Source organism: Bufo bufo, chromosome 6 (assembly GCF_905171765.1).
Source record: "Bufo bufo chromosome 6, aBufBuf1.1, whole genome shotgun sequence".
NCBI classification, from domain to species: domain Eukaryota; kingdom Metazoa; phylum Chordata; class Amphibia; order Anura; family Bufonidae; genus Bufo; species Bufo bufo.
Genome location: NC_053394.1, coordinates 308891542 through 308913987, shown reverse-complemented (window position 1 = coordinate 308913987; position 22446 = coordinate 308891542). Strand labels below are relative to the sequence as shown.

Genomic DNA, 22446 nt, shown 5'->3' with positions numbered 1-22446 from the left:
CAGTCACCGCAGAGACCATGATAAAGCAGCAGTATACAGTACAGTATGCAAACCCTTTTGTATATTCTGAATTACTGTATTACTGCTATAGTTACTATTCTTAAAGGGGGTATTCCAGTAAAAACAGGTTATCCTCTATCCAATGGATGGGAGACAACTGTTAGACTGGTGGAGGTTTGAAGACCCCCAAATCATAAGAAAAGGGTCCTTCATCCACTCCATTCAAACTCTACGGGATTGTCGGAGATAGGTAACAGAAAGTATCGACGTTTCTCAACCTTCAATGCAGATTTAAACTGTGAAATGTTAGGGGTTTTCTGGGACTAACATATTGATGACATTTCAGAAGTAAGCCATGTCCAGCTCTGGAACACCACAGCTCCGTACTCTGTTCGGTGGTCAGTCTCAGGCACTGTAGCTCAGCTCCCATTCACCTGAATAGAAAGATCAGCTGCAGTACCAAGGAATGGCCACTAAACAGTGTACGGCGCTGTGGTGTGCCAGCTAATATATACACCGTTTACTGCTTGAACCTGCAGATACTGCTAACAACTGATTGGTGGCGGCGTTAGCTGTGGGACCCCAACTATTTCATAATCATGACGTATCCTAATGAAAGGTCATCCATATTTTGGTCCAGCAAAAAACAAACAAAAAAAAAAAAAAAACACTTTGATCTGGTTTACTCCACACTTATTGATGCAGAAATCCAGATGCATGCCACAGTTCCGGTTATCTTAGTCGAAAACAGTTCTGCCAAGGCAACAAGTAAATAACATATAGAAATCCATCATGAATAGGTTGCATGCAACTCGATTTTAGGGCTCATGCACACGGCAGTTGCCGTATTGCAGCCCGCATACAGGGGGTCTGCAATACACGGGCACCGGCCGTGTGCACCACGGATGCGTACCCATTCACTTGAATGGGTCTGTAATCCGGGAGATGCGATGCAGAGCAGAACGGAGGCACGGATTGGAAGCACTACGGAGTGCTTCCGTTGGTTTTCTCTCCGTACCGCAAAAAAGTAGTGCATTCAAGTGAATGGGTCCGCGATCCGCAGGCGGCTGCCCCATGGTCGGTGCCCGTGCATTGCGGACCACAATTTGCGGTCCCCAGCACGGGCCCAGCCAGCACACGGTCGTGTGCATGAGCCCTTAGAAGGGAAAAACGGATTAAAAGAGGTATTCCGGTTTTATTGGTTTAGAGAACATGTACAGAGGTCGACCAAGTTACAATATTCATTGGTTCCAGGACAACCATTTAATGTTAAGTCTAGTTTCAACTTACGATGGGTCCATTGTTTGTTGAAAATATTGTATCCTGAGGCCATTGTATCTTGAGGGAGCACTGTATACAGTCAGGTCCATATATATTGGGACATCGCCACAATTCTAACATTTTTGGCTCTATACACCACCACAATGGATTTGAAATGAAACAAACAAGATGTGCTTTAACTGCAGACTGTCAGCTTTAATTTGAGGGTATTTACATCCAAATCAGGTGAACGGTGTAGGATTTACAACAGTTTGCATATGTGGCTCCCACTTGTTAAGGGACCAAAAGTAATGGGACAGAATAATAATCATAAATCAAACTTCCACTTTTTAATACTTGGTTGCAAATCCTTTGCAGTAAATTACAGCCTGAAGTCTGGAACGCATAGACATCACCAGGTGCTGGGTTTCATCCCTGGTGATGCTCTGCCAGGCCTCTACTGCAACTGTCTTCAGTTCCTGCTTGTTCTTGGGGCATTTTCCCTTCAGTTCTGTCTTCAGCAAGTGAAATGCATGCTCAATCGGATTCAGGTCAGGTGATTGACTTGGCCATTGCATAACATTCCACTTCTTTCCCTTAAAAAACTCTTTGGTTGCTTTTGCAGTATGCTTTGGGTGATTGTCCATCTGCACTGTGAAGCACCGTCCAATGAGTTCTGAAGCATTTGGCTGAATATGAGCAGATAACATTGCCCGAAACACTTCAGAATTCATCCTGCTGCTTTTTTTAGCAGTCACATCATCAATAAATACAAGCGAACCAGTTCCATTGGCAGCCATACATGCCCACGCCATGACACTACCACCACCATGCTTCACTGATGAGGTGGTATGCTTAGGATCCTGAGCAGTTCCTTTCCTTCTCCATACTCTTCTCTTCCCATCACTTTGGTACAAGTTGATCTTGGTCTCATCTGTCCATAGGATGTTGTTCCAGAACTGTGAAGGCTTTTTTAAATGTCGTTTGGCAAACTCTAATCTGGCCTTTTTGTTTGTGAGGCTCACCAATGGTTTACATCTTGTGGTGAACCCTCTGTAATCACTCTGGTGAAGTCTTCTCTTGATTGTTGACTTTGACACACATACACCTACCTCCTGGAGAGTGTTCTTGATCTGGCCAACTGTTGTGAAGGGTGTTTTCTTCACCAGGGAAAGAACTCTTCGGTCATCCACCACAGTTGTCTTCCGGATCTTTTGGTGTTGCTGAGCTCACTGGTGCTTTCCTTCCTTTTAAGAATGTTCCAAACAGTTGTTTTGGCCATGCCTAATGTTTTTGCTATCTCTCTGATGGGTTTGTTGTGTTTTTTCAATGATGGCTTGCTTCACTGATAGTGACAGCTCTTTGGATCTCATCTTGAGAGTTGACAGCAACAAGATTCCAAATGCAAATAGCACACTTGAAATGAACTCTGGACCTCTTATCTGCTCATTGTAATTGGGATAATGAGGGAATAACACACACCTGGCCATGGAACAGCTGAGAAGCCAATTGTCCCATTACTTTTGGTCCCTTAACAAGTGGGAGGCACATATGCAAACTGTTGTAATTCCTACACCGTTCACCTGATTTGGATATCAATATCCTCAAATTAAAGCTGACAGTCTGCAGATAAAGAACATCTTGTTTGTTTCATTTCAAATCCATTGTGGTGGTGTATAGAGCCAAAAATGTTAGAATTGTGTCGATGTCCCAATATTTATGGACCTGACTGTATATCATAGCTAAAGTTGACTCTGATAGCACATGGCATCTTGTGCCATCTTTTGAAATGCATTGAAAGAGTTAGTTAACCTTTTTGTGCTGCATCTGTATTTAAAATTTTACTTGCAGACCTTTATTATATCCGCACAATAGCCTCTCTATAAAGTGCACCCGTAGGAGAACGGAATAGGACTAAGACCCCTTGCAGACGGGCGTGTCCGGATTAGGTCCGGATGCGTCCCGGTGCATTGCGGCAAACCCACGCGAGTAGGTACGCAATTTCAGTCAGTTTTGACTGCGATTGCGTTCCGTTGTTCAGTTTTTATCGCGCGGGTGCAATGCGTTTTGCACGCGCGTGATAAAAAACTGAATGTGGCACCCAGACCCGAACTTCTTCACTGAAGTTCAGGTTTGGGTTCAAGGTTGTGTAGATGTTATTATTTCCCCTTATAACATGGTTATAAGGGAAAATAATAGCATTCTGAATACAGAATGCATAGTACAATAGGACTGGAAAGGGTTAAAAAATAAATAAAAATTATTTAACTCACCTTAATCTACTTGTTCGCGCAGCCGGCATCTGTTCTGTCTTCTTTTGTGAGGAATAGGACCTTTGATGACGTCAGTACGCTCATCACATGTTCCGTCACATGACCCATCACCATGGTGATGGATCATATGATGAACCATGTGATGAACGTACTTTTCATTGATACCTTTCTAGGGTGTGTAAAACTTTTTGATCACCTTTTATTTTATTTTTTTCGTGGGAGGAGAAGCGACCAAAAAAAACAACGAATCAGCCATTAACTTTTTTTGTTCCGCTTTTTTCCGTATGGGATAAATATTTTATACTTTTCTTTTTATTCTCATTTTGGGGAAAGGGGGGGGGGTGATTAGAATTTTTATATTCTTTAAAAGAAAAAAAAATGTAAACATTTTTTTTTTTATACTTTTTTTTATAGTTCCCATAGAAATGCATTAGCATTGGAGTCTGATGATTTTACTGTGTTTCTATGGAGACTATGTTTCAGTTAGCCTGTGGATGCATTGCACAGGACTGACTGATACATGGGCTATACCATTTTACTGTGCAGAAAGGGGTCAACAACCTGATTTAAGAAAAGTATGTAAGCAAAATTTTAAAATTCATATATAATTGAAATTTCCTATTATATAAACAAATAAATAAACAAAATAAAAAAAACGCAATACCCCTTTAAGGCCTCATGCACACCACCATATGCATTCTGTGGTCAGCAAATTGAAGATCCGCAAAATATGGACAACATATGTGTTGCATCTGCATTTTTTACAGACCAATTGACTTAATTGAGTCGCGGGCCACATTTTGAAACCACTGAAGGACATGTTCTATTATTTTATGGAATGGACATACGGATGTGGAAAGCATGCTTTATGAATCGTATGTCCGCTATGCTAAATTGCGGATCCGCAAAACACGGAAGCCACCCGTGAGCCTTCCGCAGGACCACAGAACGGAGCAACGGATGCGGACCAGAACAACGGTCGTGTGCATGAGGCCTAACTGATATGAAAAATACTTGAGAAGTGATGTTACTTCTTTGAAGCAGATATGATTGTGGATTCCATAGAAGACAATGGGGAAGCAGAAAAACCGCAACCAAATACTCTTGTAGAAACGCCTCTAAAACCACCACCAAAAACAACCTAGCGTTTTTGTTTTCTGGTATTCAGTTCCGTCAAAAAAACCGGATAATTTTATGCTAATGCATTCTGAATGGAGAGCATTCCGTTCAGGGTGCATCAGTTCAGTTCCTTTTACGTTTTTTGGACGGAAAAAATAAAGCAGCAAGCTGCAGTTTTCTCTCCGGCCAAAAATACTCATCACTTGCCTCATTTACGTTGAAGTGTATTAGTGCCGGATCCGGCATTAAGTGTTCCTGCAAAACGGATCCGGCTTTCCGGGTTTGCGCATGCGCAGACCTTTAAAAATGCGGATCCTTTAAAAATACGGATCCGGTATTTCAATACATTTGTCAGACAGATCCGCATCCGGATCCGTCTAACAAATGCCATCAATTTGTGTCCGGATTGCCGAATCCGGCGGGCAGTTCCGGCGACGGAACTGCCTGCCGGAATCCTCTGCCGCAAGTGTGAAAGTACCCTACTACTGATATTTCTACTGAGGATTTTGCTGTGTGAACATACCCTCAGGCGTCTGGCAGTGTTTCTGGAAGAAGGCAGCCATATTTGTCTAATCTCATACAGCCATTATAATGGTCCTGAAATCTGATAGTAGAAATGTCGTATGTATTGATTCTGAAGCCACATTTCTTCATACAAAACCCCCTAAAGCTACTACAAAATTACATTTTTCATTAGTGCTGATTTTAATCTGATTTTAATCTCCTGTTCTCCCTCTGTTAATCATCCGATGAATTCTAAAGATCTGGGCCAAACTGTAACTAATAAAAAAGCCACAATTATATTACATATGCGGTACACTGGGGGACATGTAGTAGTGTCCGTTTATTATATGTAGCATGTATTTTTCATGTACCGGTATTTTCTCATGTATATTATACTGCAAACAGCTGTGTAGCCTTTTTTTGGCCTATCCTATCATATGCTGTAAAATAAAAAATGCAGCTTGGACAAATATGTCCTCCACCCTTGGACCAGTAATTTTTCCACACTGATACTCACCTCATTCTCTGCGCTGCCACTGCGTTCCTCCTTTCACTGTTTGTTTACAGGCTGCAGCGGCGACGTGCACATGACCGCTGCCGCCAATCACAGTCCTCAGTAGTCTTGCGCTGTAATGCTGAGGACAATGACTGGCTGCAGCAGTGACATGATGTAACCGGTGCAGCTGTGTATACAAACAGCGGGAGGAGGACCACACAGGACAGTAGAAAGTATATCTAAAAATAAAAATACATTTTTTTTTTTACAGCAGGAGGTGGCAATGGCCATATTTATAATTTCCCATACATACAATTGGACAGACCCATCATACACCACCACCCAGTCTAGAAAGGGTCCTGCTTCAGTTTACAGTACACAGCTAGTACAACATGCATGTGTATTTACACATGTGACTAAGGGCACACATACCATAGAAGTAGACCATGCAGTTGGTGTGGGGCCCTTAAAGGGTGCCGGATCTGATTAGTACTTTCCTTAGGTGGTGAAAACGTGTTCAGGGCTTCCTCCTACAGATGATCTGCATCACTGGCAAACAAAGGGATGGGGAGTTGGTCAAAGTGCCATAAGTCCTGCAATGTCCTGCTCTGAGTGGCAAAATTGGGCACTATAAACTTGATCTTTGCCATAGGGCTCCCTCTCTTGTATGTACGCCTTAACATATGACCTGACTGCACCTATATGACCAACTGGAGCATTTCTTACACAGCTTTCCATCCTTCAACCCCAGACCGTCCATATAGCATCTGACTAGACAGACACAGTACTCTACAACATCCATGGTCACACCTGCATAAGACTTGGCATCTCCACAATTATGAAGTTCCTAACAGCATTTCTTTTTGGGCTACTTGTACGCTTTTGTGTTTCTTTGTCTATGTGTGTTTATAGCCACACTATGTTCATTGCAATGAAACACTCTGGGCACCAAAACTTAGAAGCTTATTTATCACTCTGTTGTCTACTTGGTCTACCAGCTGGGTGGTATACTCCTTGGTTGGGTGGCATAACATCTTTTTGTTGCATTACTAAACACTAACCTTGGTCTCAAGTCAATAAGATGCTAAGCACAGACCTACTGTAGGACAATTAGTGACATGCAGCTTGGACAAAAATGCCCCTCACCATTGGACCACTAGTTTATGTACACTGATAGAACCAAACCACCACCAATGAGCAAGGTGATCAGGTTTCAATCTTAATCTAAATCTTTATTCCCTATTCTTCACCCTGTAAATCAATTTAAAAAAATGTCCAAGTGATGTTCAGTGGATAGTAGTCAGAATCTTTAGCAGGAAAGAACCATGTAGTTAAATAATTTCATAAAAAGATCTTAACCTGTTCACTCCTGTTTCTTGATGGTTGATCAGGGGAAAGGTAAGTGCACCAAACCCTATTGAAAGTCCAACCACCTTGATGAATTTCAGAGAAGACCATGGCAAAAAAGGGAAATACTGGAAAATGCATAGACATGCAGCCTAAGTATTTAAAAGAATCCAAGAATTACAGGTGTGCCTACTAAAATACCCCCCAATAAGGCCGGCTATATGTTTCATCCACGTGCACAACCAACAGCAGATGGACTCATAGAAGTAAATGATGCAACTCACACCTCATGTTAAACACTACTTTGGTCTGTGTCTTAGAGAACGTCCAATGTGCTACTGTCTGATGTCAATCCGGTGTACCCATTTTTTAAAAGGCCTGTGCTTCTTAATAAATTTGGTACATTTTGCATAGACAGACTTCATACTTAAGGTGGATTTGGACAGTCAGGTCATTTGGCAGATTATCAGGAATGAACGTTCCTGTGAATGCTCGTTCCCGACAATCTGCCTGTGTAAAGGTGCCGCCGTTCACCTGATGAAAGAGTGAAACGCTCGTTCATCGGGTGAAATGATCGTTAGTGCAGGCATCTAAATAATCGTTTCTGGGCAGCAGATCGTGCTGTCTAAATAGTGATCTACTGCCCAGAAACAATGCAGCTGTATGAGGAAAAGCGCGATCGCAACATGTAAATGCAGCGCTTCACCTCCACTAAACGAGCAGCCGACTGTTGGGAAGGAACGCTTCCTTCCCGAGAACCTGCTGCTCCTCGGCTAAATCCACCTCAAGACTTACATCTGTAAAGCCAGTCTTAGGCCTCTTTCACACTTGCGTTGTTGGGATCCGGCATGCACTTCCGTTGCCGGAGGTGCCTGCCGGATCCGGAAAAACGCAAGTGTACTGAAAGCATTTGAAGACGGAACCGTCTTCCAAATGCTTTCAGTGTTACTATGGCACCCAGGACGCTATTAAAGTCCTGGTTGCCATAGTAGGAGCGGGGAGCGGTATACTTACAGTCCGTGCGGCTCCCGGGGCGCTCCAGAATGACGTCAGAGCGCCCCATGCGCATGGATGACGTGATCCATGCTCTTGGGGCGCCCTGACGTCACTCTGGAGCGCCCGGGGAGCCGCACGGACGGTAAGTACACTGCTCCCCCGCTCCCCGCTACACTTACCATGGCTGTCAGGACTTTAGCGTCCCGGCAGCCATGGTAACCACTCTGAAAAAGCTAAATGTCGGCTCCGGCAATGCGCCGAAACGACGTTTAGCTTAAGGCCGGATCCGGATCAATGCCTTCCAATGGGCATTAATTCCGGATCCGGCCTTGCGGCAAGTGTTCCGGATTTTTGGCCGGAGCAAAAAGCGCAGCATGCTGCGGTATTTTCTCCAGCCAACAAACGTTCCGTACCGGAACTGAAGACATCCTGATGCATCCTGAACGGATTACTCTCCATTCAGAATGCATTAGGATAATCCTGATCAGGATTCTTCCGGCATAGAGCCCCGACGACGGAACTCTATGCCGGAAGACAATAACGCAGGTGTGAAAGAGCCCTTAGCATATCTTCCTCAGTGTTTTCCATTCTTCTATTCCAATGTCCTAAGAAACACCAAGATGAACAATCATTTCTTACACAATTCCTATTAGTTTCTGTTGGATTAAGCTGCAAGGAGCTACATATAAAAGGAAGTCAATCTACAGTACAAAGAAACAGATGTCCTTTAGAATTCGTAAATATTTTTCTTCACAAGGTAAGGACACGCACACAAAGCATGCAAGTCTTTGCGTCAGTCCAAGATACCTTCTATAAGGGTCTTCAGGAAGCCTAACAACTGTGCAATTCAAGTATATATATATATATATATATATATTTTTTTTTAAACAAATGCCATTGATTGATATGTCCAGTCCCGCTCTTTAAATAGATTTCCTCCTGACCCTGTAATGATTTGTGTACCGCTGATTCTCTGGAGAAAAAAAGCTGTCAGGAGAAGAGAAGCCGGTATTGTCACGGGTGCTCAGTGAAATTTCATCTATTCTGTAAGAGATTGAGTTGTAATAAACTGGGTTAGTGTGGCAGCTCAGAGCCTCATGATGTGATATTGCAGGACTGTCACAAAAAGGTGAGCGGTAGCACATGCACGTGCAAAAAGACCCTGCTCTAGAGGTTGCGTTGGAAGACCTGCGTCTGCCCCGATCGTGATCATCCTGCATGAGAGGTATGAGGTTGATCTGGCTTGTCCTATCTCCTATAGGAAGATAAATAGAACTCCGACTACGGGAATCCATCTTGGACTGTAGAGAGATGCTATTATGTGCTCTCCGCAGAGAAGCCCTCTCTTCTGCATCTCGTCTTTCATCTTCAGAGTTCATGGTCAAGAAGCGGAGGACAACTAAGTTGAGGAACGCTCCAATTACTGTTAGTCCCACCAGGATATACATGAAGCTAAAAGCAACGTATGGTGGTTTCTTCTGCAAAGCTTCATTTTTTTGAAGGGCCACAAAGTCTCCAAACCCTATGGTCGTAAGTGTAATAAAACAATAGTAGTAAGAGTGGAAGAAAGTCCAACCTTCAAAGTACGAGAAGGCAGCTGCGCCAATGCCCAGTGTCCCAATGCACGATAAGAAACCAACTATAACCATATTCTTCATGGACACCTCAGTCTTCCTCATGCGGAAACATTTTTTGAGCTTCTTTAATAAGAATCTGACAAATGTGTTCATGCGTTCTCCCAGGCTTTGGAACATGACCAGGGTGAGAGGAATCCCAAGAACAGCATAGAACATACAGAAGACTTTGCCAGCATCAGTTCCTGGGGCAGCGTGACCATAACCTGGAGAAGAAAACAGAAGGGTTAACTAGAGAATAGTCTAACAACATAGCTCACACGTCTCTGCCCTTCTGGGGATGCATATGCTGTGTGAGTGTAGATGTTGTTGCCAAATAATATTATTGGGATTTTTCACATAAATGGGTATATGCTACAATAGTAGACCACAAGAGTGTCCTGTTAATGAGGGTTGGGGAGCAGGCCATTTTTTTTTTAGCTCAAATAATCATTTTGTTTTTGTGTAACTTCCTTCTGACAACTGTAACTTTTTTATTTTTCCATCGACCGAGCTGTGTGTTTTTTGTGGAACAGGCTGTAGTTTTCATTAGTATGATTTGACATCAGATTTATCTCTAATCCTGCTGTAATTTGCGGGAACTATCTTCTGTGGATTGAATACATGTACATCAAATATCTGTAACTGGTTATGGGGGTTGTCTGAGTATTTAATATTGATGACCTATCCTTAGGATAGGTCATCAGTATCTGATCGGTGGGAGGCCAACTCCCGACACCCCTATCAGCTGTTTGAAGAGCGCCGTGACATCATGGTCATTGGTCACATGGCCTAGGGGCAGCTCATTCCTATTCAAATGAATGGGGCTGAGCTGCATTAACAAGCACAGTCACTATCCAATGGCCAGCACAGTGCTTGGTAAGCTGTGAGGAGGCCACAGCACTCTTTAAGTGCCGCAGCCTCTTTAAACAGCTGATCTTATCTTATACTGATGACCTATTCTGAGAGGGAAGTCATCATTATTAAACATTCGGACAACCCTTTTATAGGCAGTTTATCCTAGGGTATGTGCACACATGGTTGTATTGATAAATGAAAAAATTTGGGTTGAGATCCGCATCAAAATTCCACATTTTCCACAGGTTTTTTTATGCAGTCTTCCCTTTTATAGCACTGTCCAGTATATACAATGTCCCAAATGGGAGAAGTCTTCTTAAGGTTACTGTGACCTATAAATTTCATTTTAAAAAATGGAATGGATTCTTTCAGTTTTCTAAAGTCGGGAAATATCTTCAAGGCCATTACATATGAATTCAATAAAAAATAAAAAATCATCTGTCAGGTAACAACTTGGAAATACGGTGTCACTATCACAGACGCACAAAATACACTGATTACACAGAAAGAGCTCCAACTTACTGCTGGCAAGGAAGCCACTGTCTAATATGTGAACACTCAGTTCTGCACATTGATGCCGTGTGCCCCCCTCCTCCCAGACAGAATGTCTGATGAGACCTTCATGCAGGAGCTCACGTTGGTGCTATTTCTGGAGCTCTAGTAGGTAGGTGTGAAACCAGTTCCTCATAGATAGATTTTATGTGATCACCATGGTGCTCTGCCTCCTCCATACCTTTTTATAGTAATAGTCTATCTCTTCAGACACCGTCTATGTATAGCAGTCAGTACATACTGAGATTGTGAGTAAGTCTCAAAATTCATAGTAGTGGATTTATACTACTGATATCCTTCTACTCTGCCTACCAACTAATAGCGACCCCATTCTATTTAAAAAGAGTTATTTGAGGAACAGAACGGGTGGCCCATTATAGAAATCCCCAAAACGGACAAGAACAGGACACGATCTATCATTTTTGTAGGGCCAAGGAACAGAGCAACGGATGCTGACAGCACACGGCCACATTAAAAAGAATGAGTCCCCATCTGAGTCGCAAAAAATGCGGCTCGGATGCGGAACCAAACCACGTTCGTGTGAATGTGCCCTTACACTGTCATAATGCTGTCTGTATAATACAATAGATTCCAAGACTCTCCGGGTCAGACAGTATTATAAATCAGTATAAGGCCTCCTGCACACGAACGTGTGCGCCCCGTGGCCGTGCTGCGGGCCGCAATGCACGAACACCGACAGTGAGACAGCCACAGCGGATCACGGACCCATTCACTTTAATGGGTCCGCGATCCACCCTTTACGCAAAAAGATAGGACGTGTTCTTTTTTGCGGAACGGAAGTACCGGACGAAACCCCACGGAAGTGAATGGGTCCGCATCCGTGATGTGGAATGCCTACAAAACGGCGCCCGTGTATTGCGGATCTGCAAATGCGGTCCGCAATACGACAACGGGCAGCACACATTCGTGTGCAGGAGGCCTAAGGATATATTCAGGTGAGTGTACTTTTGCTCCGCATTTTTTGGGGGATTGGATGCAGACCCATTTTTTTCAATGGGGGCGCAAAAAATGCGGACAGCACACCAGCAAAATGTACAGTGCATTTGGAAAGTCTTCCAACCCTACATTTTGTTATGTTGTGGCCTAATTTGTTTAAAAGGAAAAACTAAAATCTTGCATTGACATAAGTATGCAGACCATTTACGTAGTTGAAGCACCTTTGACAGTAATTACAGCCTCCAGTCTTTTTGGGTATGATGACACAAGGTTTACACACCTGGATTTAGGAATTTTCTGCCATTTTTCTCTGCAGATCCTCTAAAGTTCTGTCAGGTTGGATGGGGACAGTCAGTACAGAGCCATTTTCAGGTCTCTCCAGAGATGTTTGATTCGGTTTAAGTCAGGGCTCTGGCTGGGCCACTCAAGGACATTCCCAGAGTTGTCCCTAAGCCATCTTTTTGTAAGGTAAACCTTCGGCCCAAGTCTAACGTCCATAGCACTCTGGATCGGGTTTTCATTAAGAATATCTCTGTACTTTGCTCAGTTCAGCTTTCTGCTGAAAAACACTCCACAGCATGATGCTGCCACCACCATGCTTCACTGTAGGGGTGGTATTGGGCAGTGCCAGTTTTCCCCCCAAACATGATGGTTAGAACTGAGGCCAAAAAGTGCATTCTTGGTTTTAACAGACGAGAGAATCTTGTTTCTCACAATCTGAGAGTCTGGGTGCGCTTTCATGTGTCTCTTATTGAGGAGAGGCTTCTTTCTGGCCACTGTGCCATAACATCCAGATTGGTGGGGTGCTGCAGTGATGGTTGGCCTTCTGGAAGATTCACCCATCTGCACACAGGATTTAAGGAGCTCAGCCAGAGTGACCATCCTGGTTGTTCCAAACTTACATTCATTTAAGAAATAGAGCCCACTGTTCTCTTGGGAACTTTTAGTGGAGCACAAATGTGTTGTACCCTTCTCCAGATGTGGAGTTCTGAGCTCTCCAAAGATGATCAAGAGAAATGGGAGGCCCCTAGAGCAAGTGTCACAGCAAAGGTTCTGAATAGTTATGTCCATGCGAAATTTTAGTTTTTACTTTTTAATACATTTGCAAACATTTCTAAAATTTTGTTTTCACTTTCTCATTATGAGGTATTAAGCGAGTGCAGATTCATGGGGGGAAATGTTTTTTGTTATTTTTTTCAATTTTAGAAAAATGTTAAAAAAGTGAAAGGGTCTGAAGATTATCCAAATTCACGGTATGTGCGAGGCAGCCTAAAGAGTTTGCGTAACCAGGAAATTCACTGTTTAACCAGGTACAATGCTTTCTAGAGCTAACTCTGAATGTAATGGCACCTTTCACTTAAAGTAATATTAATCTATAAGAGGAGCAGTTAAATGCACGGAAGCGTGGACCGAAGCTTCTCTCTCCCCCCTTACTCCTCCTGCTTCCTCTGTCAGCCTCTCCCTCTTCAGGGCTTAGATGAGGTGACTATGCAGGAACCTGTCCCTTTCAATCAAGAAGGAGGGTCTGGAAGAGGAAGCAGGGGCAGCAAGAGTGCACAGATTGGCTTGGGCCTGCCCTCAGTGCACCTAACTGCTCATTTGCATATGGATTAAAAGTACCAGAATGAAGCAACAGATCGCTAAGTGAAAGGTATGATTACATTTAGCTGAACTAGCCCTACAAGACTGGTTTAACTGTGAATTTCCTGGTAACAGACTCCCTTTAAAGAGGACCTTTTTCATGGGATTGTGTGTTACAAACTGGTATGCTTACCAGATAGGACGGCCCTCTTCCACCGCTGTGTCCCCTGCTGTTTTTGGTGCCTGATATGTTAATTTAGACCAGGCATCCTCAAACTGCGGCCCTCCAGCTGTTGCAAAACTACAACTCCCAGCATGCCTGAACAGCCTACAGGTATCAGCCTACAGCAGGGAATTGTGGGAGTTGTAGTTTTACAACAGCTGGAGGGCCGCAGTTTGAGGATGCCTGATTTAGACCATTGGCACAAGGAGGAGGAGACATCTGGTTTTCTCAATGGGCGTCTCCTTCTCAGACGCCGTCCAATAGCAACGGACAGTGTCACAGCCAGGGAGAAGGAGATGCCCATTGAGAAAACCAAATGTTTCCCCCTCCTTTTACCGATGGTCTAAATTAACATATCAGCCGCCAAAAACAGCGGGGCACACGGCCGCGTAACGGAGGGGTATTTTAGAAAAAAAAAAGTGCTTGCATCTGTAGGAGGGGGGGTCGCCCCCTTTCTGGTAAGCATACCAGATTGTGACACATAATCCCATGGAAGGTCCTCTTTAAACTGGTTTAAGCTGGCCATACTCAAAAGATTTTGGAAGACTGAACAGGTTGATTTAGAGAGAGATGCCAATCAAAGACCTATGTCTGTCCGAAAGTTGATCTGCCATGTTGGATATTTTCTGTCGCTGTTGCGTTCTGTAGCTGTCTATGTCTCACAACAGATGGGAATCCTGTCGATGGAAGCCCAGAACGATCTGCAGATCACAGCAGAGATCTGTCACCGATTTGTCATGATAACCATAGCTGCATAGCACGACGGCCCTCCATGCAGACCCACGTATGGGGCAAAACATGGCTAGTGAGGAACATAACTTAGTAAGCTCAGACATGACAGAGAGGGCTGAGTCTTCACATGAAAGAGAACGCGGCTGAGAGCTAATTACCATTCTCCTGGACGCCGAATTACATTGCGAGTGCCATCGTCTGGCTTTATTATAAAGCACTCGGTGTGAGTGCCAGGCAGAGGAGATAAGTGGCCTGTGTTTAGAGGAAATTATCTCTGCTTTAAACCTCCTATTACTTAAAATGCAAATGGGAAAACATTTCCTATAAATCTCTTGCAGAGCATTTCTATTTAATGCATAATGAATGCCGTTGTTAAATATTACTGAAATATGTGAGCACAGCTTCATTCATTATTTACAGACAACTTTCTTCCCAGTCAACATTTCTGAGGGTGCTCGAATCCTGGGAATGAAAAAGGGAAGATGAAGGTGGAAGTCACAAATGGGGAGAAAATAAACTGCTGTTAAAGGGGAACGCCACACTTTTCAGAGGTTATGATTTAAAAGGAAAGGGTCATCAGAAACTAATGTATTGCTGAAATGTTTTTTTTTTTTTTTTTTGTTAAACATATTTTCCATGCCATTATCTATATTTAAAAAGCACTCTAATACCCTGCAGTTTTCACACTGGCCAGTGAGTGGAATAATACAGTATACAGACTTCTTGTTCTGTAGAGATTACTTTTCAGGTGACCTCTCATGGTCATCACAGGCAAAAGTACAATGACAGAAAACACCTATATACCGTATTTTTCCACCCTATATGTGGGGTAATGTCAGTGCGTCTTATGGGGTGAATACTAATGAGAGTTTCCATTATGGAAGCGCTCATTATTACCAGAGGACCGGGAAGCGGTGAATGCAGCGCTCCCCTAGCTCTGTACTCACTGCTTCCTGATCCTCTGCCATCGGCTGTGCTGTGGCTGCGCACAGCGCGAGGATGTTGGCGCTCTGTGACCTCACGATGGGCACGTCGGGTCACAGCGCGCGGCAGGAAGAAGAAGAGAGCTGGATCCTAGGAGCAATGGCGTCCGGAGCAGGAGATGTAAGTTGATTTTTTTATTTTTATTATTTACTCTGAGGCATAACGGCCTGATCTGAGGCATGGGGGTCTGATCTGAGGCATGGGGGTTTCATCTTCGGTATGGCGCTCTGATTGGGTCATTCACATTAGGGTCTCAGCTGTGGTCTGATTGTGGGTCTCATCTGAGGTCTTATTAACATCTATAAACATTAAAACTCTTCCACACAAGTCAGTGAACATCTCATGTCCATTGTGGCCTTGAGTCCATGTTGCTGCCATAAAGTATACCTCTAAATGCTGTTAACAGAAGCTCAGGCAAGGTGGCTGCCCCCTTAACTATGTACAGAAAAAAAAAAAAAAAATCAGAAATAAAAAGAGATTGGAAAAAAGGTTGTTATTTCACTATCTGGTTTAGGGCTCATGCACACGGGCGTATGTACAGTATTTTCCAGCCTACAAATTGAGGATCCGCAATACGGAAACAGTCCGTGTTGCATCTGCATTTTTTGTGGACTTATTGACTTCATTGGGTCCGTGGTACAAATTTTGCAGCCAAGTATAGGACATATTCTTTCTGCGGAACAGACATATGGATGCGGAAAGCACATGGATCATCCATGTGCTTTCTGCATCCATAGTCCGTTCTGCAAAAAGACAGAATATGTCTGCAAAATGTGGTGAACAGACCCCTTGAAGACAATGGGTCTGCCAAAAAAAAAAAAAATGGCACACAGACTGCATTCGTATTTTGCGGATCCGCAATTTGCAGACTGCAAACTACATATGGCCGTGTGCTTGAGGCCTTAAAGGGGTTGTCCGAGTTATTTTTTTGTTCTTTATATGTTTCTAACTAATCAAATGCCCTTACTGCATCTGTAGTTGCTCCTTTCTCAGATTTCACTGAGGGTCACATGACATGTGATGTCAGCTTCGCTTCCTGCTCTGATGATTGGTGCACAAGCCTGAGAGATCAGATATGTGTCTGTACATCAGAGATCACTGTGCTGGCCACGCCCCCTGCACTGCCCTGCTGCTTATTGCTCTCTCCCTGGATTCTTAACCCCTTCAGCAGCACAGACTCAGGGCTGAAGGCTTTACTGAGTAGCTGCAGGCAGTGAGGAGACAAATGCTGGGCACAGGAGCTGAGAGAGGAGTTCTGCAGAGCATTGCACAACAGGTAGGGGGAAGATCCTGTGTGTATCAGCAGTGTCATTGTACAGCTGGGACTTGTAGTCCTACACATACAACATGCTGCTGAGTTTCCCAGCAGGCAGACATGTCACTCAGGGTAGCACTTATATTCACTCCCTTTGCAGAACAGGGGGAGGGGCAGAGATTGTTTTTATTGCAGGTAAACAAAGGGCCAGAAGAGAACCAGGGAAATGAGGAAAAATTCTTTTTTTTTACCTAAAACTTGCTTAGCTCAGTTATATATTGCTGCCCATCAGATTTACAGTGCTATATATAGAATAGGGTGAATATTGAATATAGTGAAAGGGGCTGAGCGTGATACCAAGCACAGCCACTATAAATGTACAGTGCTGCACGACTCACGAGAGCGCTAGTGCCTTCTCAAACAGCTGATCGGCTGGGGTCGCAGGTGTTGGACCCCCACCGATCAGATACTGATGACTTATTTTGAGACCATTATTAAGGCCATTATTAAAGAATAAGATAGAGGCTCTTATGTATGCCCGTTTTATTTGATGTGTAATTTCTGGGTTGTCAGCCATCTTGACTCCTTCTCCCCTCAGTTATGGTTTTCCTAATGAATCTTACATTTCTCATCATGCCTGGGTAGGGTTGAAGGTGTCTCACCACTGCACTGCTCTGTGTGAGGGAAGCCATGATAGACTAGTGACACACAGTGTCCCAAGGAGTAGGCTAATCCTTGCAGAGGTCAGTGACAAATAGTTTTGGCATATCTGACTTATTATCTGTGCTATCTCCTTCCAAAGTGGTTGCATAAGTCTGCCAATATGTCTGAAAGACCCGCTATCACTTTGACACCTCCAGTGTACTATGGCAGTGGCCAAACCAATTTTATGTAAAAACTCTGGTCTAGTAATTTATAATAGTTTTCCTGTAATCATGAAAACTATATGATTGTTTCAGGATCTGTAGTATCATTCTCCAAAAAACTAATGTTCACAATTCAACATTTTTATATATATTTTAAAAAAATGGGTTATCTGAGATTTTTTAAATTTGACACTTTTAGTTTTTTTACTCCCAGCCATTCTAGAGCCATAACTTTTTTTTATTTTTCCATTCACAGACATATCAGGGCTTGTTTTTTGTTTTGTTTTTTTGCAGGACAAGTTGTACTTTCTAAAGGCACCATTTACTGTTGTATATAATTTAGTGGAAAGCTGGAAAAAATTTCATTTCATTCTCCAGATCAGTACGATAACAACGATACCACATTTATATACAGGTGATATATCGAAAATACAGGTGATATATCTCGAAAAATTAGAATATCGTGCAAAGTTCATTTATTTCAGTAATGCAACTTAAAAGGTGAAACTAACATATGAGATAGACTCATTACATGCAAAGCGAGATATTTCAAGCCGTTATTTGTTATAATTTGGATGATTATGGCTTACAGCTTATGAAAACCCCAAAGTCACAATCTCAGGTCCCTTTTGCTCAGGGGGTATGGATTAATTAGCTGATTAGAGTGTGACACTTTGAGCCTAGAATATTGAACCTTTTCACAAAATTCTAATTTTAAGCTGCTTATTGCAACTTCCTTTAAGTTGCATTACTGAAATAAATGAACTTTTGCACGATATCCAAATTTTTTTCGAGTTTCACCTGTAGTTTCTCTTGCATTTTAATACTGAAAGAAATAAAAACTTTGGAAAAAACTAAGATTTCTTTACATCACCATACCCCCATAACTTTTTTGTTTTTATGTGTACGGAGCTGTGGGAGAGCTAATTTTTTTTGCGGAAGATCTGTATGACTTTTTGATCATTTTTTATTTATACTAATTAATTATTAGTTATTATTATGTTTTGGGAGAGGTGAAGCAACCAAAAAACGTGAATCAAACATTTTTTGAATTTAGTATTACAGCAGTTTTTGGGGAAAAGGGCGCCATATTTAATACCTGACTCCCAACATAAATTTACAATGGGTGGTCAGAAAGGGATTAAAGGGGTTTCCAGTACTTTTATGTTGATGGCCTAGCCATGAATACCTGTTTGGCGAAGGTCCGACATACCACATCCCCCAATGATCAACTGTTCTGCAGCAGCTCTGGCAACAGAACTACACAGCTCTGTCCTCTGTGTAGTCAACAGAGTTGGTAACTGCAGCACTGCTTCTATTCACATCAATTGGAGTAAGATGTAATAAGGGATGATCCGCAGCGCAATCAGGTAAGGTTCCAGAGGAGGTAGTCTTTTTTGAAAATAGTCTATTACCTTCAATGGGAGCTGCAGCAACCAGCTCCATCCACTACACACAATGGATGGAGCTGTGTAGCTCTGGCACTCCTGTGTCAGAGTTGCCGCAGAACAGCCTATCCGTGCAGGTGCGGGGTGTCAGATGACCAGAAAGTGATGGCCCATCCTGAGGATATGTAATCAATATAAAACCCATTTAAATGTCCTACCCCTAGACAGCAGCTGATCACTGAGACCAGTGGTTGGCTGCAAAGGTCACATGAACAATGAATGTGATGTCATCGCTGCATGATTGGGACAGACCAGATGTCCTCGTTGTAAACCAATAGGGACATTTAAAGGGCGAGTAATGCTTGTATGCAGGTTTATTCTCTGTGACAAGTTGTATAAAATCTCAGACAACCCCTTTAATGAAATGAGCGGCGCGGACTCCCAATAACCTGCCGGCATCCATTGCACACAGTGTCAAAAACCAAGAGAACTAGAAGAATACATAAATCGGCTGTGACAGGCATGGGGAGCAGAGAAAGGTGCGGTTCAGCTTCTAGATCCTACGGGATTCTTCTACAGCTTACTTCCCTGCTACATAAAAGAAAAACTTTCTCCAAATATTAACATTTCCACAGAGGAACCAAAGTCTGACGCCAAAAGCATAAACAGAATTAGTGAGTGGAAACCTGGCGCTTTCTCATAAAAACATGAAAAAAAAAGATAAAGATAACATTTATATCTGGAATCACGATTGCTAGCCTCTAAATTTAGCTTGTGGCTGAGCCAATCTGTCTACAGACACACAATCATTCTGCTTGTGTTTCAGGTTCTGTAGTCCAAGCAGAACTTACTCAAGCCACCAGATGCATCGCTGGAACTCTCCACAGTCTGGTATGCAAGCAGCGATGCTCCAGCTGCTGTAAAACTATAACCCCTAACACTTCCTGACAGCCACAGGCTGAGAGTTGTAGTTCTGCTGCAGCTCGAGAGCCTTTTGTGTGTGTGTGTGTGTGTGGGGGGGGGGGGGGTATTCACCCCCATACAGCAGAAAATTGGCACATTTTTATGTAAAGAGGATGGAGCATGGGCGGCCCGTAAAATTTATCATTTATGCCATTTTCTGTGATAAAATGATAACTGAAATCTATGGCCGATTTCGAGCTGCCGTAGATTTCATTCTAGACACATGGACAGCCAGAGGATGACATAATTTATGACAAGGCGTGCAGCTCATAAATTAAGTGCATCCTCTGGCTGCGCAAGGGATATCAAGGCCAGTGTAGAAAACGTCAGCCTTGGTAAATCTCCCCCATAGGTTGTAGACCGCTGCCCTATAGTCATGAGTGTCTGCAGGTCAGTTGCAGTAGAGAAACATTACAGCAGGATCAGACTACACAGAGTTCATTTGTAGTCTGTAACCATGGAAACACACTGATCTACATAGGAACTGTAAACATGGTAGTAAGAAGGTAGTAGGTGGTATTTTCCGGTCACCCCCTCCCCTCCTCTTTCCACTTTCACTGACAGACAGTGTAGGCAGGTGCACAGTACAGGGCTGCAGATCGCCAGGCACATGCACAGTACATATTCCTTCTGCTCGGCGATTTCCAGGCCTGTGCTGCGCAGCCATGAGATTTCGGGGTCAAGTGTGATTACATCCACACTGCCTGGACCTGTCAGTCAAAGTGGGGGGTGTAGCTGGCACAGAAAGTAACTAGAGCTTTGGGTGCAATGAGATTCAACAGCATTGCCCTCAGAAACTACAAAGGCTGTTTTCTCCGAGCTGGGACGACAATTAACATGGGACCTAATGAGTTTCCTACAACTGATAAACGCACATCTTCCACAGTCAGAAGGTTTTATTTCCACGTATCTGGTGACAGATTCTCTCTGAGTAAGCTCAGGGTATTGGCTACTATACTGCTTTAACCTCTTTCCGCTCCATGCTGTAAATGTACAGCACGGCAAGCGGAACATTAACGCACCAAGCCGTATATTTACGGCATGGAGACAGCAGTGGCCCAGGAATAGAGCCGCCACCACAAGCAGCGGGTGTCAGATATAACAAACAGTAGTGACTATCCCGGTCGTTTAACCCTCTAGATGACATGATCATTGTAACCGCTGCGTCTAAGGGCTCTTTCACATGAGTGTGTGCAGTCCGGAATCACACTCTGGTCTAGGAGCGTGATCCTCTGTTCTGGACACTGTTAGTCTTGCAGGAGCGCACGGATGACATTATACTGATTTATAATGCTATGTGCCTCTGCATGACCTTATTGCTACAGAATCATAGTGACAGCATTATGTCGGTATGATCCTGTAGCAGTAAGGTCATACAGAGGCACATAGCATCATAAATTAGTATAATGCTGTGCGCTCCTGCAAGACGAGCAGGGTCCATGGCAGCTGGAGACCTCACAAGGGCCACGGGCCTGCCATATACAGAATCATCCAGGCTCTGTTAGTGTTAAACTGACAGTAAGATACATTGCAACAGATTACTATTGCAGTGTATTGTACCAGCAATTGGATTGTTGTATGTTTAAGTCTCTAAGTGGGAAATAAAAAAAGTTAAATAAATAAATTGCCCTCTTTTACTGCATTCCCTGTTATAATTTGTTTAAAAATAAAAAAATAAACAAACATAGGCCTCATGCACATAACCGTTCCGTTTTTTGCGGTCTGCAAAACACGGAAGCCACCCATGTGCCTTCCGCAATTTGTGGAATGGAACAGGCGGGCCCATTGTAGAATGCCTATTTTTGGCCGCAAAACGGACAAGAATAGGACATGCTATATTTTTTTGGCGGGGCCACGGAACAGAGCAACAGATGCGGACAGCACACGGAGCGCTGTCCGCATCTTTTGCGGCCCCATTGAAGTGAATGGGTCCGCACCCGAGCCGCAAAAATTGCGGCTCGGATGCGAACCAGAACAACGGTCGTGTGCATGAGGCCATACTTGGTATCATTGTGTCTAGGGTTGTCCCGATACCACTTTTTTAGGACCCCGAGTACAAGTACCGATACTTTTTTTCAAGTAGTCACCGATATTTTTTTAATGTCATGTGACCGTTTGGGGGGATCTGTGGATGACGCACTGTCATGTGGGGGATCTGTGGATGGCACTGTTATGGGGACCTGTGGCATGGCACTGTTATGGGGGATCTGTGGATGGCAATGGTATGGGGGATCTGTTGGATGGCAACTGTTATGGGGGATCTGTGGATGGCGCTGTTATGGGGGATCTGTGGATGGCACTGTTATGGGGGATCTGTGGATGGCACTGTTATGGGGGATCTGTGGATGGACTGTTATGGGGATCTGTGGATGGCACTGTTATGGGGATCTGTGGATGGTGATGTTATGGGGGATCTGTGGATGGCACTGTTATGGGGATATGTGGATGGCACTGTTATGGGGATCTGTGGATGGCACTG

General features: G+C 43.5%; 1 protein-coding gene across 1 annotated transcript in view; it reads right to left on the bottom strand.

The window, feature by feature from the left end:
• Positions 1-8918: 8918 nt before the first annotated feature.
• The window catches only part of LOC121004891 (potassium channel subfamily K member 9-like), a 56259-nt gene continuing 42731 nt past the window's right edge, over positions 8919-22446 (bottom strand). Inside the window, exon 2 of the mRNA XM_040437310.1 lies at positions 8919-9835. Within this exon, the coding sequence (XP_040293244.1) occupies positions 8919-9835 (917 nt within the window). The remainder of the gene's footprint in view (positions 9836-22446) is intronic.